This window comes from Portunus trituberculatus, chromosome 50, assembly GCF_017591435.1.
Source record: "Portunus trituberculatus isolate SZX2019 chromosome 50, ASM1759143v1, whole genome shotgun sequence".
Taxonomy (NCBI): Eukaryota; Metazoa; Arthropoda; class Malacostraca; order Decapoda; family Portunidae; genus Portunus; species Portunus trituberculatus.
The window spans coordinates 17053486-17070306 of record NC_059304.1 but is presented as its reverse complement, the minus strand read 5'-3'; the positions used below and the strand labels follow the sequence as shown (position 1 = coordinate 17070306).

The 16821-nt window shown below is 41.7% G+C and overlaps 1 protein-coding gene across 1 annotated transcript in view; it reads left to right on the top strand.

Moving 5' to 3' along the window:
- Window positions 1-309: 309 nt before the first annotated feature.
- LOC123500164 (cytohesin-1-like) overlaps window positions 310-16821 on the top strand; it is a 226200-nt gene continuing 209688 nt past the window's right edge. The window contains exon 1 of the mRNA XM_045248867.1: window positions 310-437. Coding sequence (XP_045104802.1) covers window positions 389-437 — 49 coding nt within the window. The 5' untranslated portion in view covers window positions 310-388. The remainder of the gene's footprint in view (window positions 438-16821) is intronic.

Sequence of the window (16821 nt, the reverse complement as noted above, 5' to 3'; positions counted from 1 at the left end):
GTGTGTGTGTGTGTGTGTGTGTGTGTGTGTGTGTGTGTGTGTGTTACATCGTATAATACTCCAGAGAGAGAGAGAGAGAGAGAGAGAGAGAGAGAGAGAGAGAGAGAGAGAGAGAGAGAGAGAAACACACACAAAAACGAAACAAACCAAACACACACACAAAAGAAAACAAAACACAAAAATACAACGTACAAAAAAACAAACAATAAAAACACACCAAAGGAACCAGAAAAAAGGTTGAAAAAATAGGAGAAAATACGGAAGGGCGGCTATGGCGATGGCTGGCGGGGTGTGGATGCGCAAGCCGCTGTGCACTTGTTGTTTGTTTACAGTGTACACACAAAGGTCACCAATGGCCAGGCCGCTGTGAGTGCTGCTGACGCTAACCATGAAAATGAGCACACCAGGACTACACAGTGAGGGCTTCCCGGTGGCAGGTGAGGAAATAAGACGCTTGGGTTAGTTATGGCGGGAGGAGAAGCGGCGGGGAGAGGCTGGCCGGAGGAAGAGGTGGGAGCTGGGATGGCCTGGGGCGGAGGTCAACTTGGGATGGGTTGTGGTGCTTCCTTGCGTGTGTTTATTGTGGTGTTGTGGTGCTGTGGTGGTGGTGGTGGTTATGGTGTTCTCAAGTCGTAATGGTTCTATTTTTTTTGTTTTATTTTATCTTCATTTGTTTTTTGATTTCTTAGTGTTTCCGGTGATAGTAATTCCAGTTGTAGTATTTTAGTGTTGGGTATTTTTCAGTCTGTATTCTTGTGTGTGGTGTTTTTGGGTGTAGTATTTCCAGCCGTACTGTTTTCATTAATGGTATATCTCGCTATGATACACCCAGCCTTAGCGTCTTCCCCGGCCTTGCCTCTGATACAATGTTATGTCAAAATATTCGTGATTTTAGTATATCCTGCCGGAATGTTCTGCCTAAATATTCCTGCAGTATTCCTAGCCATGGTAATCGTAGTTGTGACATTTCTCAGCCGTAGCATTTCTCATCTGTGTTAATTCCAGTTTAGTTTACACTACAGCTAGTCACTGATGCTCATATAGTTATCATTTATAAATTATATGCTGCCTTGTGGTCTCCAAATGGTAAATCTGCTGTTTCAACCAATACTTCTCCTTATCACACCCCTCCCTCATCACACAACCTAATGAACACTGCATAAGATAAACCAACCTAACCTAACATTATATAACCTAAAAGGTTCTGAAACTCCCTTTAAGATTGACCCAATCTAACATTTTTTGTGATGCCTGAAAGAGCCCTGCCTTAAGGTAAATATATTATTGTTCTCTGTCAAGGTATAATGAGACTAGAAATGCTCCAAACAGTGTGATGTAGACTGTGTGAAGGGGTATCCTTATGTACTGTGTATTGGTTGAAATAGCAATGAAATCGTCAGAAGTGTTTTGTTAAGCATGACTTGTGTAGAATTGGTGCCGTTGGTATTTTGTGGGTCCAGTGGTTCATTTCGGTGTCAAATATCTGTGGAAATTTGTCACTCGTAGGGTTCCTTTTTCCTTAACCTTCTGTATCTTTATAATGACTGGTTTTCTTGTGCATATGGAGGTTGTTCACTGCCTCAGAATGTGTGTTTTATGCCTCCTGTTCCTTGTGTGCATTCATAACTACTTGGGTTGCTACTGAGTTAGCTACTGGCCGTTTCATTATCTTTGGAAGCCATGTCGAGTGGCGTAGTGTTCTCGCCATATTTTTCCTCTACTTGACTGATGAAGTTGAAGTAATCAGTTTTATAGTTGCTGTGTATTCCTGATAGTGTTTGTGTACACTTATTAAGTTTGTAAACTTGTAAAAAAAAATGCTGATATTTTTTTTTTTTTTTTTTTTTTTTTTTTTTTTTTGTGCTTCAGCTTCATATTTGATATTTCCCAAGCTGATGCTATAAAAAAGCAAATAATTCACAGAAGAACTACGAGTGTATCTAGCAGAGAATTTATTGCATCTTTTATTTGGTCATCTTCACTTGCATTGTCTGTGGCCGTGCATCTGTGGTCATTGTATTTTACCTGTTTTTACAATGGATACATCATTGTTTCCTTCCACAGCTTCCATAGTAGGGTCTTTATCTTGTCTAGCGTAACTTTGTCGGTGTTTAATTTCCATACATTTCTTCTGCTACTATGATCATCGTCAATGTGTCATCGTTACATGATGCGTTTGAAGCAAAATGATTAGTCTTTCAGATGCCTTTCTCTGGTGGGAATAAGTTTGATTCTGGATTGATGCTTCCTGAGGGAGGCTGCCCACCTAGGCTGTGGAGATTCGTCATCTTTGTGTTATTGCTGCAGTTTTCCATCAGTCTTTATCATATGTATAAAGAGTCATGGAGTTTGATACATTAAATGCTGGCCTGTGTGTCTTCTGTTTACTAGTTACCATCACCAAGGTACCAGTCTTGTCGTGTCGCCAATTATGGACTTCCATTCCTCCCTCTCGTCAGACATCCACAGAACTTTCACAATGCACTATCATCCATACTTATCTTCCTTCTTCCTTCCTTCCATTATCTTCTCTTATTCTCTTTTCTTGCAAATTTGCAAATGTAAACTAAGACCAGCGATGCAGTCTTGAATATTTCTCTTTGTGTCAATGATTTATGAACAGATTTAACCCAAAAGGGCTTTCTTCTCACTTAACGTCAGCTTACCAGGTAGAGCTACACTTTGTGGTGTTTGTGTCATGAAAATGAGCTCCTGTGAATAGTGTTGAGGAAAACCTATGTGTGACAATAGAAATAAAGCCATGCCGACAGTGCAGAAAATAGTGTTTCTCAAATTGCGGTTAGCTTATATTTGTGCCGTTTTGTGGCTGAAATTGTCAGGTGTGAAGGACAGAGGAATGAGGGAGACTGTTGGGAAGACTGCCGGAGACTGTCCAGGGAATGTGAGAAAGGAATAAGAAAGCGATAAATGTTTTGAGAGATTACGTAACCTTGGAGAAATAAGTAAATTATCGTGTATTGCTTTATAGACCAGCTTCTTGTTAATCAAACCCTTTTAGAGAAGAAAATAATCGTTAGAGGCAAATGCATACACACACAAAAAAGAAGAAGAAGCTAGAAATAAAAGAAAATATATAAACAAAAACAAAATAAAGATAAAAGATAAGTCAAACAGATTGCTACTCCTCCACTTCCACTGATAATGCAAGGTCTGAGTGAGTCATTTCCTGCACCTTTGCTCTGCTTGATGAACAGGACGTGTAGTGATGAGATGAGGCCAGTGTGTTGCTCCGTGGTGCATCATTCTTTCCCGTGCTGCATTGGGTGTGAGCTGAGTGGCGGAATGTACACTGTGGTTGTAATGCTGAGAGGAATGGGAATAGGAATGGGAATGAGAATATAAGTACATTATGGTGGTCATGCTTTTGTTTTCTTTCTTTCTTTTCTTTTAGTGATGATGTTAACAATGCACTACTGCTACTACTGCTACTGCTACTGCTACTGCTACTGCTAATGATACTGCTACTGCTACTACTACTACTACTACTACTACTACTACTACTACTTTTTTTGTATCGCCAACAAATGTGTAGTAGAATATAATATGTGTGTAGATTCAACGTATTTCATAAATGGTGAAGGTTGTGCACAGACTGTAGGAATGACGGATGTTAATTCTACGATTATTATTATTATTATTATTATTATTATTATTATTATTATTATTATTATTATTATTATTATTATTGTTATTGTTATTATTATTGTTGTTGTTATTATTCTTTTCTTGTTCTTCTTTTCTTCTTCTTCTTCTTCTTCTTCTTCTTCTTCTTCTTCTTCTTCTTCTTCTTCTTCTTCTTCTTCTTCTTCTTATTATTATTATTATTATTATTATTATTATTATTATTATTATTATTATTATTATTATTCCTCCTCCTCCTCCTCCTCCTCCTCCTCCTCCTCCTCTTGTTCTTGTTGTTCTTTATCCTGTTCTTCTTGTTATGTTGTTGTTCATCATCATTATCATTATCATCATCATCGCTATCATCATCATCACCATCATCACCATCATCATCATTAGTGCATTCCCAAACCATCCCTTAATTGCAATAAACACTGTGCTGTAATTAGAAGTGTGTGTGCGTGGGTTGGTGGATGTCTGTGCGTGTGTGCGTGCGTGCGTGCTTGAGGTTACGGCACGTAGAGGCGAGGGGGCTAAAGGTGCACTGCCGGGGTGGTGGAATCCCTGTTCATCCCCGAGCTGAGCCCCTCGTGGGTAAAGACCCTTAAATTGCGGCGGGGGACACTGCGGGACACTGACTCATCTTCCCGAGGCGCCCCGCAGCACTATTTCATTAGCCGCGCCATTAGGGAAGGCAGGTAGGTAGGCGTGGGCAGGTACTGTAGGGGGCTGCCTGTACTGGTCTTATCCCTGCTCAGATTAGCGCTAAGGACTCACGGAAGCAAGGGACAGGTGTGGCGGTGTTGCTTTGTGGGTCGTGTGTAAGATGTAGATGATGTCTTGTGGGTCCGCATTCAGAATCGCTTTGATCTCTCACCATAACTATTTTCCAAGGCCACACAGGTGATTAGCGTTAAGAACTCACGGAAGCAAGGGACAGGTGTGGTTTGTGGAAGGTGTGTAAGATGTAGGTGATGTCTTGTAGGTCCGCATGCAGAATCGCTTTGATCTCTCACTATAACTATTTTCTAAGGCCACACAGATGATAAGTGGGGTTTTTTAAGAGTATTTTTCATGTTAATAATGTAGAAATATTGTCACTCTGCCTCTAGAACCGTAAAACAAAAACCTTAAAAACTCGTGCAAATTTAAATACCTAAAGTCTTGAAATTGTGGAGGTGAAGCAAAGAAAAGCTTCAGGATACGAACCATAATGCTAAAAACTCATAGAAACAAAGGTGAGATGTGGTAGTGCTGTCTTGTGGGTCGTGTATAAGCTGTCGGTGGTGTGTTGTAGTTCTGAGGTGTAAGATATAGGTGGTTTTAATGTGATTAGTCATATAAGAAGCGGACGTCATGCAAGGTTTTCTTTTTAATTCTTACCTAACACTGTGTAGGTGGTTTGTGTGCGTTGTGGTGCGGTTGTGAGTTGTGTGTAGGCAAGCAAGCAAGCAGAGGGACCTCGTGCTCGTGATGCAGTGGTAGGTCATGCATAAGAAATGAGCGTTGTGCTGCAGTGGTGGTTGGCAGGAGATGCACCGAGAATACGAGGGATGCTGCAGAAACCTATTGTCTCTGTAAACATGTGGTCATTGCTACGTATACACCTATCATCCCTATCTATGAATTTATCTACTGGTATTTATGTTAAGGGATGATACGTGACTGCGAGGTTGGTGGAGAGGTTCAGTGTGCATATACGATTACCTTTGCATTGCCAGTACATGTCCTAGTGTGTTTCGTTAGTCGTGTATAGCGATATTAGTTGTTGTTTGAGGTGATTATTAATTATTATCTCCCATTTCTCTGTTCTTCCATTTCTCTCCCTCTCTCCCTTCTCTTCCCATCTCTCCTCTTCCCCTTCTCATCTTTTCCCTCTATATCCTTTCCCCTTCTCACATCCTTCCATTTCCCTCCCCCTTTCCATTCTCTTCCCATCTCTCCTCTCCCCTATTTTACCCTCTGTATCCTTTCCCTATCTCTCCCCTTCACATCGCTTCTCTCTCCATCTTTCCCATTCCTGTCTCTCCTCTCTACACCTCCCGTCTGTCCCTCTCCCATGCACATTCTCTCCCCTACACCCTCTCACTCCCTTCCCTCTCCCCTCGTAATATCGTGACAGGACAGCAAAATGTAGAGGATAAAAGCACAAATTGCCTGCCATTCAGCACACGTGTACCTCATTGCCTTGCTGGGCCGGCGCTGTCATCACGGGGAGCAAAATGTATAAATAATCATTAGCTCAAAGTATATAAGGCTTAAAATGGACTTGAAGGGGTGAGGCTACTAGGAAGGCTTGTAGGGGCGCTGGTGTGAGTAGGGGCCAGGTGAGGTGATTAATTGTTACACCCATCTGAAAAAGGAAGAACAAAAATAACAGGTGTTTTTTTTTTTTATTCTAACTTCTAAATCACACAAGCCAATCCACTTCACTGTATAGATTTTACTTATCTTCTCACCTCACTTTTGTCATCTCACTCTATCTCTCTAACTTCTAAGTCCAGCAAGCCAAACCAACCCCACTTTACCCTATACATTCTAGCAATACTTAGCTTCTCATTCTTGTCCCCTCACCCTTGTCCCCTCACTCTTGTCACCTCACTCTATCTCTAACTTCTAAATCAAGCAAGCCAAACCAACCTCACTTTACGTAGCTTCTCACCTCACTTGTCACCTCCCACTTGTCCTTGCCCTAGATTGAATAACACACACCCTCTTTGAGTTCGCCGCTAGCATGTGACGGCCTGATGACGCGGCGGTGAGATAAGGTAGAGAGTCATGTCTGCTCGTGTTGATGCATACAGGTGGGCGTCCGCTGGTGGCTGGGCGTAGGCGGCCGAGGTAGAGGGAGGTAAAGGGCGAACGCTCATTCAGTCAGTTGCTATCACGCAGCTTGACAGGTTTCTGGGGGTGAAAATGCTGTGATAATGAGTCGTGTGTGAGTTTTAGCGCCGCCCTGTCCATTTTGTTAGTCTTGATGCTGTTTTGGACGCCATGTTGACCTTTTGTGTGTGTGTGTGTGTGTGTGTGTGTGAGAGAGAGAGAGAGAGAGAGAGAGAGAGAGACTTAGAGCTGAAAGACAAAGAAATATAGTGACTGACACACACACACACACACACACACACACACACACACACACACACACACACACACACACACACACACACACACACACACACACACACACACAAAGAAAGAAAGAAAAAATTACGACAAAGAAACAAAGAAACAGGTTGACAAGGACAAACTAAAACAAAGAAACAGGAAAGGCAAGGTTAGACAAGGTCACATTATGCAGCAAACAAATAAACGAAGGACCAAAAGTACACGAGGACAATATTGGAACAAAGAAAGACAAATAGACCAGGACAAAAAAAAAAAAAAAAAAAAAAAAGTGACAGGAAAGTAAGCTTAGGAAAAATATATACAGAAAAAATTGAAAAAAAAACATGAAATTAGAATGAAAAGAAAAGGATAAAGTTAAAATAGAACAAAAGTGGGGAGGAAATTACGAGGGAAATACACAAGGGAAAAAATGCGAAGGAAAAATTGAAGGAAAGAAAATGTATATATATGAAGCTATTTATTGTTGAATCTTGTGCTTTTTATTAATAGTATTCCTTTAAATTTTGTACTTCATCCCTTCAAGTACCAGAACACGCTTTCATATTCATTTTGGTAATTATTTGGTGATTTTACAAAGCATTAGAAACTTACGTGGGGGATTAAAATAGTGTAGACTCTGGCCATTAATCTTCTGACCTCCATAGACCCTTCCTCATGTAAATAAAATCGTCTAATCGCACCCAAAACTCACTGTAAAAATGCGTTCCAGTACTGAAGGGAGTTTAACATTGTTTTTAGTGAATCTAGAATTTTATTTATAATTGTTACTATACACTTCCTTATGTAAATAAAATCGTTCAATCACACCCAAAACTCACTGTAAAAATGCGTTCCAGTACTGAAGGGGTTAATATTGCTTTTAGTGAATCTATAATTATTATTTTTTTTTCATTTCTACTATACACGTGACTGGATAGGAAGGAATAATTGGCCTAGATGGTGTTAGATGAATTAGGTTGTTGTTAGTGGCGAGTGAATGGAGAGCCTTAAAGCAGGATCAGACACAGTTATGGACGGGGATGATGGATGGTAAATAGTTAGGTATGTTTTTTTTTTCGCTTTTTTTTTTCTTTTTTTCCACTTTTCAGGGACCGCCACGTGTTGTTGTAGGTCTGACGGCTTCTTGCACCTTTCCTGAAGTTTTGAATGCTGTTATGTTTTTTTTTTTTTTTTTTTTGTGACAAATTTGTGTTACTCTGACAGTTTTTTTTTTCTCTCTCTCTCTCTCTCTCTCTCTCTCTCTCTCTCTCTCTCTCTCTCTCTCTCTCTCTCTCTCTCTCTCTCTCTCTCTCTCTCTCTCTCTCTCTCTCTCTCTCTCTCTCTCTCTCTTATTTATTTATTTTATTTTATTTTATTGTTTTATTGTTTTTTTTTATTCCGTACAGTATTTAACCCGAAAAACCTCTAAATTGGTTTTTCTTCGACAGTTTTTTTATTTATTTATTTATTTATTTTTTTGTACTCTCGACAATATTTACCCCTCTCGTTTCCATCGCCCATTCACTCCAAGACTCATTATTTTTAATTTTTTCTACTTTATAATATTTACTTCACAAACTTTTTTTTTTTTTTTTTCCCAGCTGCCTTCACTCTGTCCATCACTCCTTCACTCTGGCTTACTTACTTTTTTGTTATTAACTCTATGTATATTTACCTTACAAACTACTTCATTTTTTTCCCTAGTACTTTTTTCCCAGCAGCTTTCACTATGTCCATCACTCACTCACTCTAGCTTAATTACTTTGACTATTTTTTTTTCAGCTCCATGTATAATATTTACCTTACAAACTACTACTTTTTTTTTTCCTAGTACTTTTTTTTTTCCATCACTCCTTGTTTTTTTTTTTTTTTTTACTAACTCCATACTATCTACCATACAAGCTAATATATTTTTTCCTAGTACTCTTCACTCTACTCTCCCTTGAATTCGCTTTCCTTACCCTTGTAGTATTAGTAGTCTTCTTTTAAGAGGGAGGTATCGAGGCATTTGCTCCCTAATTTTGGCTGACGCTTTTCCTCTTTCCTACATTACAAAAATAAAAAAAATAAAGAAATATATTCATCACCTCCTCCTCCTCCTCCTCCTCTCATCACTCTTCAGACTCATTCATGTAACATTCTTTATTTATCTGCATAACTACCTACAACATTTACTGTCTATACATAACAAATATTATTCCCACCAATTTCCTTTTTACCTTCTTTTTTCTTTGTTTTTTACTTTCTTACTTTTTTTTCCCTTTGTATCTCTCGTATTCATCATTTATTAGACTATTCTCTTCTTCTTCTTCTTCTTCTTCTTCTTCTTTCTTCACTACGTAACGTCATTATTGTCAGATTTCAGAGAGAGAGAGAGAGAGAGAGAGAGAGAGAGAGAGAGAGAGAGAGAGAGAAGTTTAACCCTATTAATCTTCTTGCTTGCTCATTAGCGCCATCAGTTAGGAAAGATTTCTACACACACACACACACACACACACACACACACACACACACACACACACACACACACACACACACACACACACACACACACACACACACACACACACACACACACACACACACACACATTATTCGTCCTCTTTTTTTCCTGCTGTTCATAATTCTAGCTCTTACAACATTTGATTTGCTTATCTGACAACTGAGTTCCATTCGTTCATTAGCCATTTGAATGAAGGACACAAGAACACACGAAAATAATAATAATAATAATGATAATAATGATAATAGTAATAATCGAACCTGTGATAAGCCATGACCTAGACGTATTAGTCCCATTATAAAACATACGTCTTTATTTCCACCTTATCATTTCCATCCATAAATATGTCAAATATTTTTAACCCTTTCAATACCAGGACGCATTTCCATATTCATTCTTCTTACTAGTTTTTTTTATTTTTATTTTATACGACTTCAGAAACTTGTGTGAGGATTAAAATAGTGAAGACTGTGGCCATTAATCTTCTGACCTTCATAGACCCTTCCTAATGTCAGTAAAATGGTCTAATTGCACCCAAAACTCATGGTAGAAATGCGTCCCAGTGCTGAAATGTTTAAAGCTCCCAAGTTCACGTGACACTAACGATGATGTCACGTAATGAAGATATAGTGAATTATTAATCAGAGAAACAACATCGTGAACTTAATACGATTGTCAAGTTGTATTTAGCGTAAGATTTAGCAGACGCCGTGGTGCTGAAGGAATTAGTGTTGCAAAATCCACAGCCATAATGAGAAACACAAGCGACAAAACAAGTGCAACAGCAAGTCTTCTTAACCAGTTTTGATTGAGGTAACCTTTCAATCCAGCCTTCAGCGACACACCGCCTCCAGTTTCATGATGTTTTTGATGATTTTAATAAGTCTGGGATGACAAGTTTTCTATTAAGAGATTCAACATAAACTGGAAATGCTCACTAGTTACTGTTTTATATGATTGCCTCCAGCTTCATGGCATTCATTTTACTTTAATCCCTTCAGTACAGAGACACATTATTTTTTCCTTGAGATTTGTGTACGATTAGACTATTTTATTGACATCAGGAACGGTATATAGAGGTCAGAAGGTTAATGGCCAGAATTTTCATCAGTTTAGTCCCCCACATGAGTTTCTGAAGCTGTACAATATCAGTAAATAGTAACCAGAATGAATATGGAAACATGTCATGGGCTTAAGCTAATCCAGAGAGCTCGAGTGACAGATTAACAAAACTTTCACAACATTAACAGGAAAAACACACTTGAGAATCCGCCTAGTCATCCGTGTGGCCTTTGAAAACAGCCGTGGTGAGAGAAAAGAGCAAAACGTTTCAGAATAGAGTCTTGTGTTTATCTGATAGCGAGAGGAGAGGAGCGGGCACATGATGTCAGCACAGGGTAGCGGGATAGCGTGGCCTGTGTTGGCAAATAGTGATATAAGCGGGGCAAGCTAAGCCATCCTCTATTCCCCCCATCCCTAACAGCAACCACTCTTCCCTTCTCCCCTCTCTCCTCTCCTTCCCTCCCTCCGTCAGCAGCCCGCCGCCAGACGTGTTCCGGACTTGCCGCGCGGGTTTTTGCGGCGGGTCACGTGTGGGTCAGCGAGGGTCGCCTGCCTTTAACTGGACGTGGCCTTGAGGGCGGGCGGGCGGGCAAGCAGGCAGGCAGGCAGGCAGCCACACACACACACACACACACACACACACACACACACACACACACACACACACACACACACACACACACACTACTACTACTACTACTACTACTACTACTACTACTACTACTACTACTACTACTACTACTACTACTACTACTCGATTTGTGTGTGTGTGTGTGTGTGTGTGTGTGTGTGTGTGTGTGTGTGTGTGTGTGTGTGTGTGTGTGTTTACATAAACGAATAAGGATTTATTTCTCAAATTAACTGTCTGTCCCTTCGTCTTTCAGTCTATCAGTCTATCTACCTAGCCATCTCTCTACCTATACCACTTTACCTACCTATTCACCTTTCTATCTATCTATCTGTTTATCCATTCGTTAATCCACTTATTGATGAAGAACATGGCTGCACAAAGCGTTATAATACACCCGTGCTAGTATGACATAAGTGGACGACTGTTAACCAACCCACCAACGAATCACTCAATTTATCTGCATCTATTTACCAGTGTGTTTGCCTGCCTGTGCATCTCTCTGCCTATTGCTTGACGTGTGGAGGCCTCGGCAGCTTGGTCAAGGCAACGGACACGCAGCTTTAGTCAGTGAATGAGGACATCTTGAGCGTGTCAGTGAAATGTGCGCCTCGCTAGCGTTGACAGATGTTTCCGTGGAGTGTCTGTGTGGATGGATAGATGAATGGAAGCGGGTCGTGGCGGTGATGGTGGTGGTGGTGATTTTTGTTGTTGTTGCTGTTGTTGTGGCAGTGAACCAGAGACAGTCAGGTGAAGGTAGTAGCAAGACAAGACAAGGTTTGAGGGAAGCAAGACAAGGCGGCAGTCCCTCCTTGAAGTGGGACACACACACACACACACACACACACACACACACACACACACACACACACACACACACACACACACACACACACACACACTGTTGGGCAGCGTCCCCCCGGGGCACCCACACATCCTCCACTGGCTGTGTTGCGTCCCCATATTTGGGATGAAAAATGGGTGAGATGGATTTGCCAGCCTCATCTTCCCGTGGCGGAGTGGTACTGTGAAAACCATACCAGCTTCTTGCTTGCTTGCTTGCTTGCTTGATGGCCCGATGGCGCCCTGGCTGTAATACGCGATCGTTCCACCAGTTGTAACGCCACCACCACCACCACCACCACCACCACCACCACCACCACCACCACTACTACTACTACTACTACTACTACTACTACTACTACTACTACTACTACTACTACTACTACTACAGAGACATGATTAAAAACATCTACTACTACTACTACTACTACTACTACTACTACTACTACTACTACTACTACTACTACTACTACTACTACTACTACTACTGAGACATGATTGAAAACATCTACTACTACTACCACTACCACCACCACCACCACCACCACCACCACCACCACGCCCCAAAACTCGCTCTCGGCTGCCCGTTTTTGAAGGCAGCAGAGGAGGAGGGGCCGTAAAAGGCGTGTTTGTGAACCCCGCCAGATACACACGTTGTTGTCGGGGGAGCGGAGGTGAAGGTGGCGGGTCCTGTGTTACTTACCTTTATGTACTTACCTGTGTAGTAATTAGCTGCGTGTTACCTGTATAGAGTGTTGGTTTTGCTGTTTACTTAAATGTTTTGTTTTGTTATTTATTTCAAAGGGGGATGAGGAGTTCGTACGTGTATTGGTGGTGCGTGTATGAGAGAGAGAGAGAGAGAGAGAGAGAGAGAGAGAGAGAGAGAGAGAGAGAGAGAGAGAATTTTCCTCCTTTTCTTCTGACGCGATCCTTCTTCCTTCCTCTCTTCAAAGGTTTTCTCGCGTGCTTCCCTTCCTCCTCCTCCTCCTCCTCCTCCTCCTCCTCCTCCTCCTCCTCCTCCTCCTCCTCCTCCTCCTCCTCCTCCTCCTCCCGAAATGCATGCCCCAGTACCCACGGGATCGACACCTTTGTAAGTTTACCTGCCTTTCAACTGAGAGGAGGAGGAGGAGGAGGAGGAGGAGGGAGGGGTGAGGAGGGGCACAGGGTAAGAAGAGGGAGGGAGGGAGGGAAAGGAAGGGAAGTGAAGGAGCTATGCAGAAACGGGAGAGAGAGAGAGAGAGAGAGAGAGAGAGAGAGAGAGAGAGAGAGAGAGAGAATGTCGAATATTGTAGAAGTTTGCATTCTTTCTCGGTTATTTTGTAATCACGAAGGGGTTTTGTATTATTATTATTATTATTATTAGTAGTAGTAGTAGTAGTAGTAGTAGTAGTAGCAGTAGTAGTAGTTATTTAGTAGTAGTAGTAGTAGTAGTAGTAGTAGTAGTAGTAGTAGTAGTAGTTAGTTATTATTATTATTATTATTATTATTATTATTATTATTATTATTATTATTATTATTATTATTATTATTATTATTATTATTATTATTATTATTATTAGTAGTAGTAGTTAGTTATTAGTAGTAGTAGTAGTAGTAGTAGTAGTAGTAGTAGTAGTAGTAAGACCAGGCATAAGGGGAGTTGCAAGATGTTGTCAGGCCTACATGACATTATTGCCTGTATGAAGAAAGGGCCTACGTATTTCCACCCAGCCTTCCTTCGTGGGAAAATTCTGAGGGTTGAAATTCGAGTCTCAACTTTATTTATTTATTTATTTATTTTTCTTTCTTTTTTTTCTTGTATTCTGTTAGTGATGTTATGTTTTCGTTTCTGTTTTTAGAGTTCTTCCTTTTGTTATCGCCTTTCGTCTTTTTCTATTCTTTTCTTCTTTGTTTCTGTGTTTTTTCTTGTTCCGTCTCTTTGCTTTCCTTCCTTATTTTCTTTCTTTTTATTTTCTTGTTTTTTTCTCTTCCTTTCATTTTTCTCTGTTGTTCTTTGCTCTCCCTTCCTTCTTTTTCTTCCTTCCTTCCTTCCTTCCTTTCCTCCTCCTTTTTTTTTTTTACTGTCTGTCGTTCTCTCCTTTCCCTTCCCATTCCTTCCTTCCTATTCCTTCCTTCCTCCCTTCTTTCCTCCTCTCCTTTTTTTGTCTTTCATTCTCTTCTTTCCCTTCCTTCCTTCCTTCCTCCTCCTTTTTTTTTTTGTTTGTCATTCTCTTCCTTCCCTTCCTTCCTTCCTTCCTTTTATCTATCTATTTATCTATCCATCCCTTCCTTCCTTCCTTCCTTCCTTCCTGAGCCACGGATGTATTCAGACTCACGTCCACTCAACCATCCAGCCATCCATTCACTCATCCGCCTGACTCATCCACTCAGTTATTCATAAGTTACCCCTGAATCATCACCTCTCTCTCTCTCTCTCTCTCTCTCTCTCTCTCTCTCTCTCTCTCTCTCTCTCTCTCTCTCTCTCTCTCTCTCTCTCTCTCTCTCTCTCTCTCAAGACCACCCTTTCTTACCTTCTCCCCCCCATCTCCCTTCTTTTCTCCCCCCTCCTCTCTTTTCCCTCCCTCCCCCCCTCCTTCCCTCCCTCCCTTGACAGCTGTCCTCTTCTTTCTCACTGGAGGAACACAATGCATGTCTTCCTCTGTCCACGCTGCTTGTGTACAGAGAGGAGGAGGAGGAGGGGGGGGACAAAGTAACAGAGGGACATGGGATGCAGGCAGATGGAAAAGGAGGAGGAGGAGGAGGAGGAGGAGGAGGAGGTGGTGGTGGTGGTGGTGGTGGTGGTTGTGGTGAAGAAGAAAGAGGGAACATACATAATGTAACTGAATGACATGTGATTGAGGCAGATGGAGGAGGAGGAGGAGGAAGAAGAGGAGGAAGGAAGGAAAGGAAGAGAACACAAAGGAAGAACAAGCCTCAGCTGATTTGTTGGCCCTGCTAATCTCGTATGGACAATAATCGATTTGCTATTTATTTTCTGTGCTGTGAATGTCAAAGTTATACCTAAAACATTGAGAGAGAGAGAGAGAGAGAGAGAGAGAGAGAGAGAGAGAGAGACTAAGGAACATGAGGGCTCAGAAGAGTGTAAAAGAGGGTATCTACTTTACAACTTGTGTCTGTGTATGAGTCTCCGCTTGTGTCCATACTAACGAAACACGGAGCTCTGAGTGTTGACAAAGGGCAGGTACAGAAGTGAAAAGGTTAAGAGGCGAAGGGAAAAAGACAAGTGCGGAGAGCCGTGTATAGTTTTTTTTTTATGTCATATCTTAATTTTGCGTATCCCTGGCCATCCATCGTGTTGGTGTTCATGCTGAGAAGGGTGGTAGGTTTGATTAGGTAGAGTTTGCGTGTACAGGGAGTGCCACGTGTTTACCTGGCGGCCTCTTGCAGCTTCCCTCTTTTTCTTATGTTCTTATTTACTGTGCTTTCCTTTTCTTTTCTTCTCCTTTCCTTTTTTTCTTTTCTTCTCGTTTCCTTTATTTTCTTTTCCTTTCCTTCCCTTCCTTCCTTCCATCTTTCCTTCCTTTTTTTCTTTCTTTCGTTCTTTCTTTTTTCTTTCTCCTTTCCTTTTTTCTTCCTTCCTTCCTTCCCTCCCTCCCTCGTGAGACGTTATGAAGAGCAGGTACGGCAGATCAAGGGAAAACTGTCTTGGTTAGCGGTGTATTTGCTGTTACGTAGTGCAGTTAATACAGCAATACACTAATACCAATGAAAAGACGAAGAAAAAAACAACTAATGAATAAAAACTGAATTAGAAATGTAGATAGAAACCAGATTTGCATTTACTCTACCCAAAACTGCTTTTCCATACCGGTACACTATCAGCCTTTGCTTGCTTCCTTCCTTCCCTCACCCTCACAATTCTTAGAGACATGACGCGAGTGTGAAGGGGCTCAGACCACTTGCATGAGGCACTTTTTGCACTAATCCGTGGCAGCGCAGGGCCAACACGAGCTCCAGTAAGCGCGCCGTGGTTTTGTGTCCAAGTCCGTAAGATTACTGTGACTTTTCTCGTTGATCAGTATTGCTTCCCGGGATCTTTGGGGCGGCGTTGCGGGACTTAAGGTTGTATTGGTGGTGGGCTTGGGATCCTGGGATGGGTTGGACTGCATTTGATTAGGTGTGTGTGTGTGTTTATGCATGTGGTGTGATTTAAGCTTGTTTCAGTAAGGGGGAGAGGCAGAGGCAAAGGCAGAGGCAGACGCACAGAGAGAGAGAGAGAGAGAGAGAGAGAGAGAGTGTGTGTGTGTGTGTGTGTGTGTGTGTGTGTGTGTGTGTGTGTGTGTGTGTGTGTGTTTATTACCACTTCTTTACTACTACTACTACTACTACTACTACTACTACTACTACTACTACTACTACTACTACTACTACTACTACTACTACTACTACTCCCAGCCCAAGACTTAGGTAGGGCAAGGCGGTAAAGGGAGAAAGAGGTAATGGGGGGAGGGGAGGAGAGGGGAAGAAAGGGGAGGGGTTATCTGTATTCAGGGAGTAGACCAGTTTGGCGGCGTGAAATCCTGAATCTCCGCGGTACTCGCTGTAAAATCACCTCTATTTCACGACTACTACTACTACTACTACTACTACTACTACTACTACTACTACTGCTACTACTACTACTACTACATCCCATCCACCTCACTGCTACAGTACGTCAACCCCCCCCCTCCTCTTTCCCCTTCCCCCCTCCCCATTCACCCATTCACCCATCACCCATGCCCTTCCATTCCCTTTAATCCTCATAGGCTCAATTCGCTCCTAGGCTCTTCACGAAATTGGATGTGTGTGTGTGTGTGTGTGTGTGTGTGTGTGTGTGTGTGTGTGTGTGTGTGTGTGTGTGTGTTGGGAAGGGAGAAGAACATGCATGGGTCTATTATATTTTCCTGTGATGGGAAAGGGTAGGGGGGGGGAGGAAAGGGGAGCTAGGAATGGGTTATCTATAGGCCTACTGTGGGAATGTGAAGGGGTGGGGGGAGGGGTGATATTGGGGAAGGGCGGGGCAAGTAGGAGTTGTGTTTTTTTTTTTTTCTCTAAG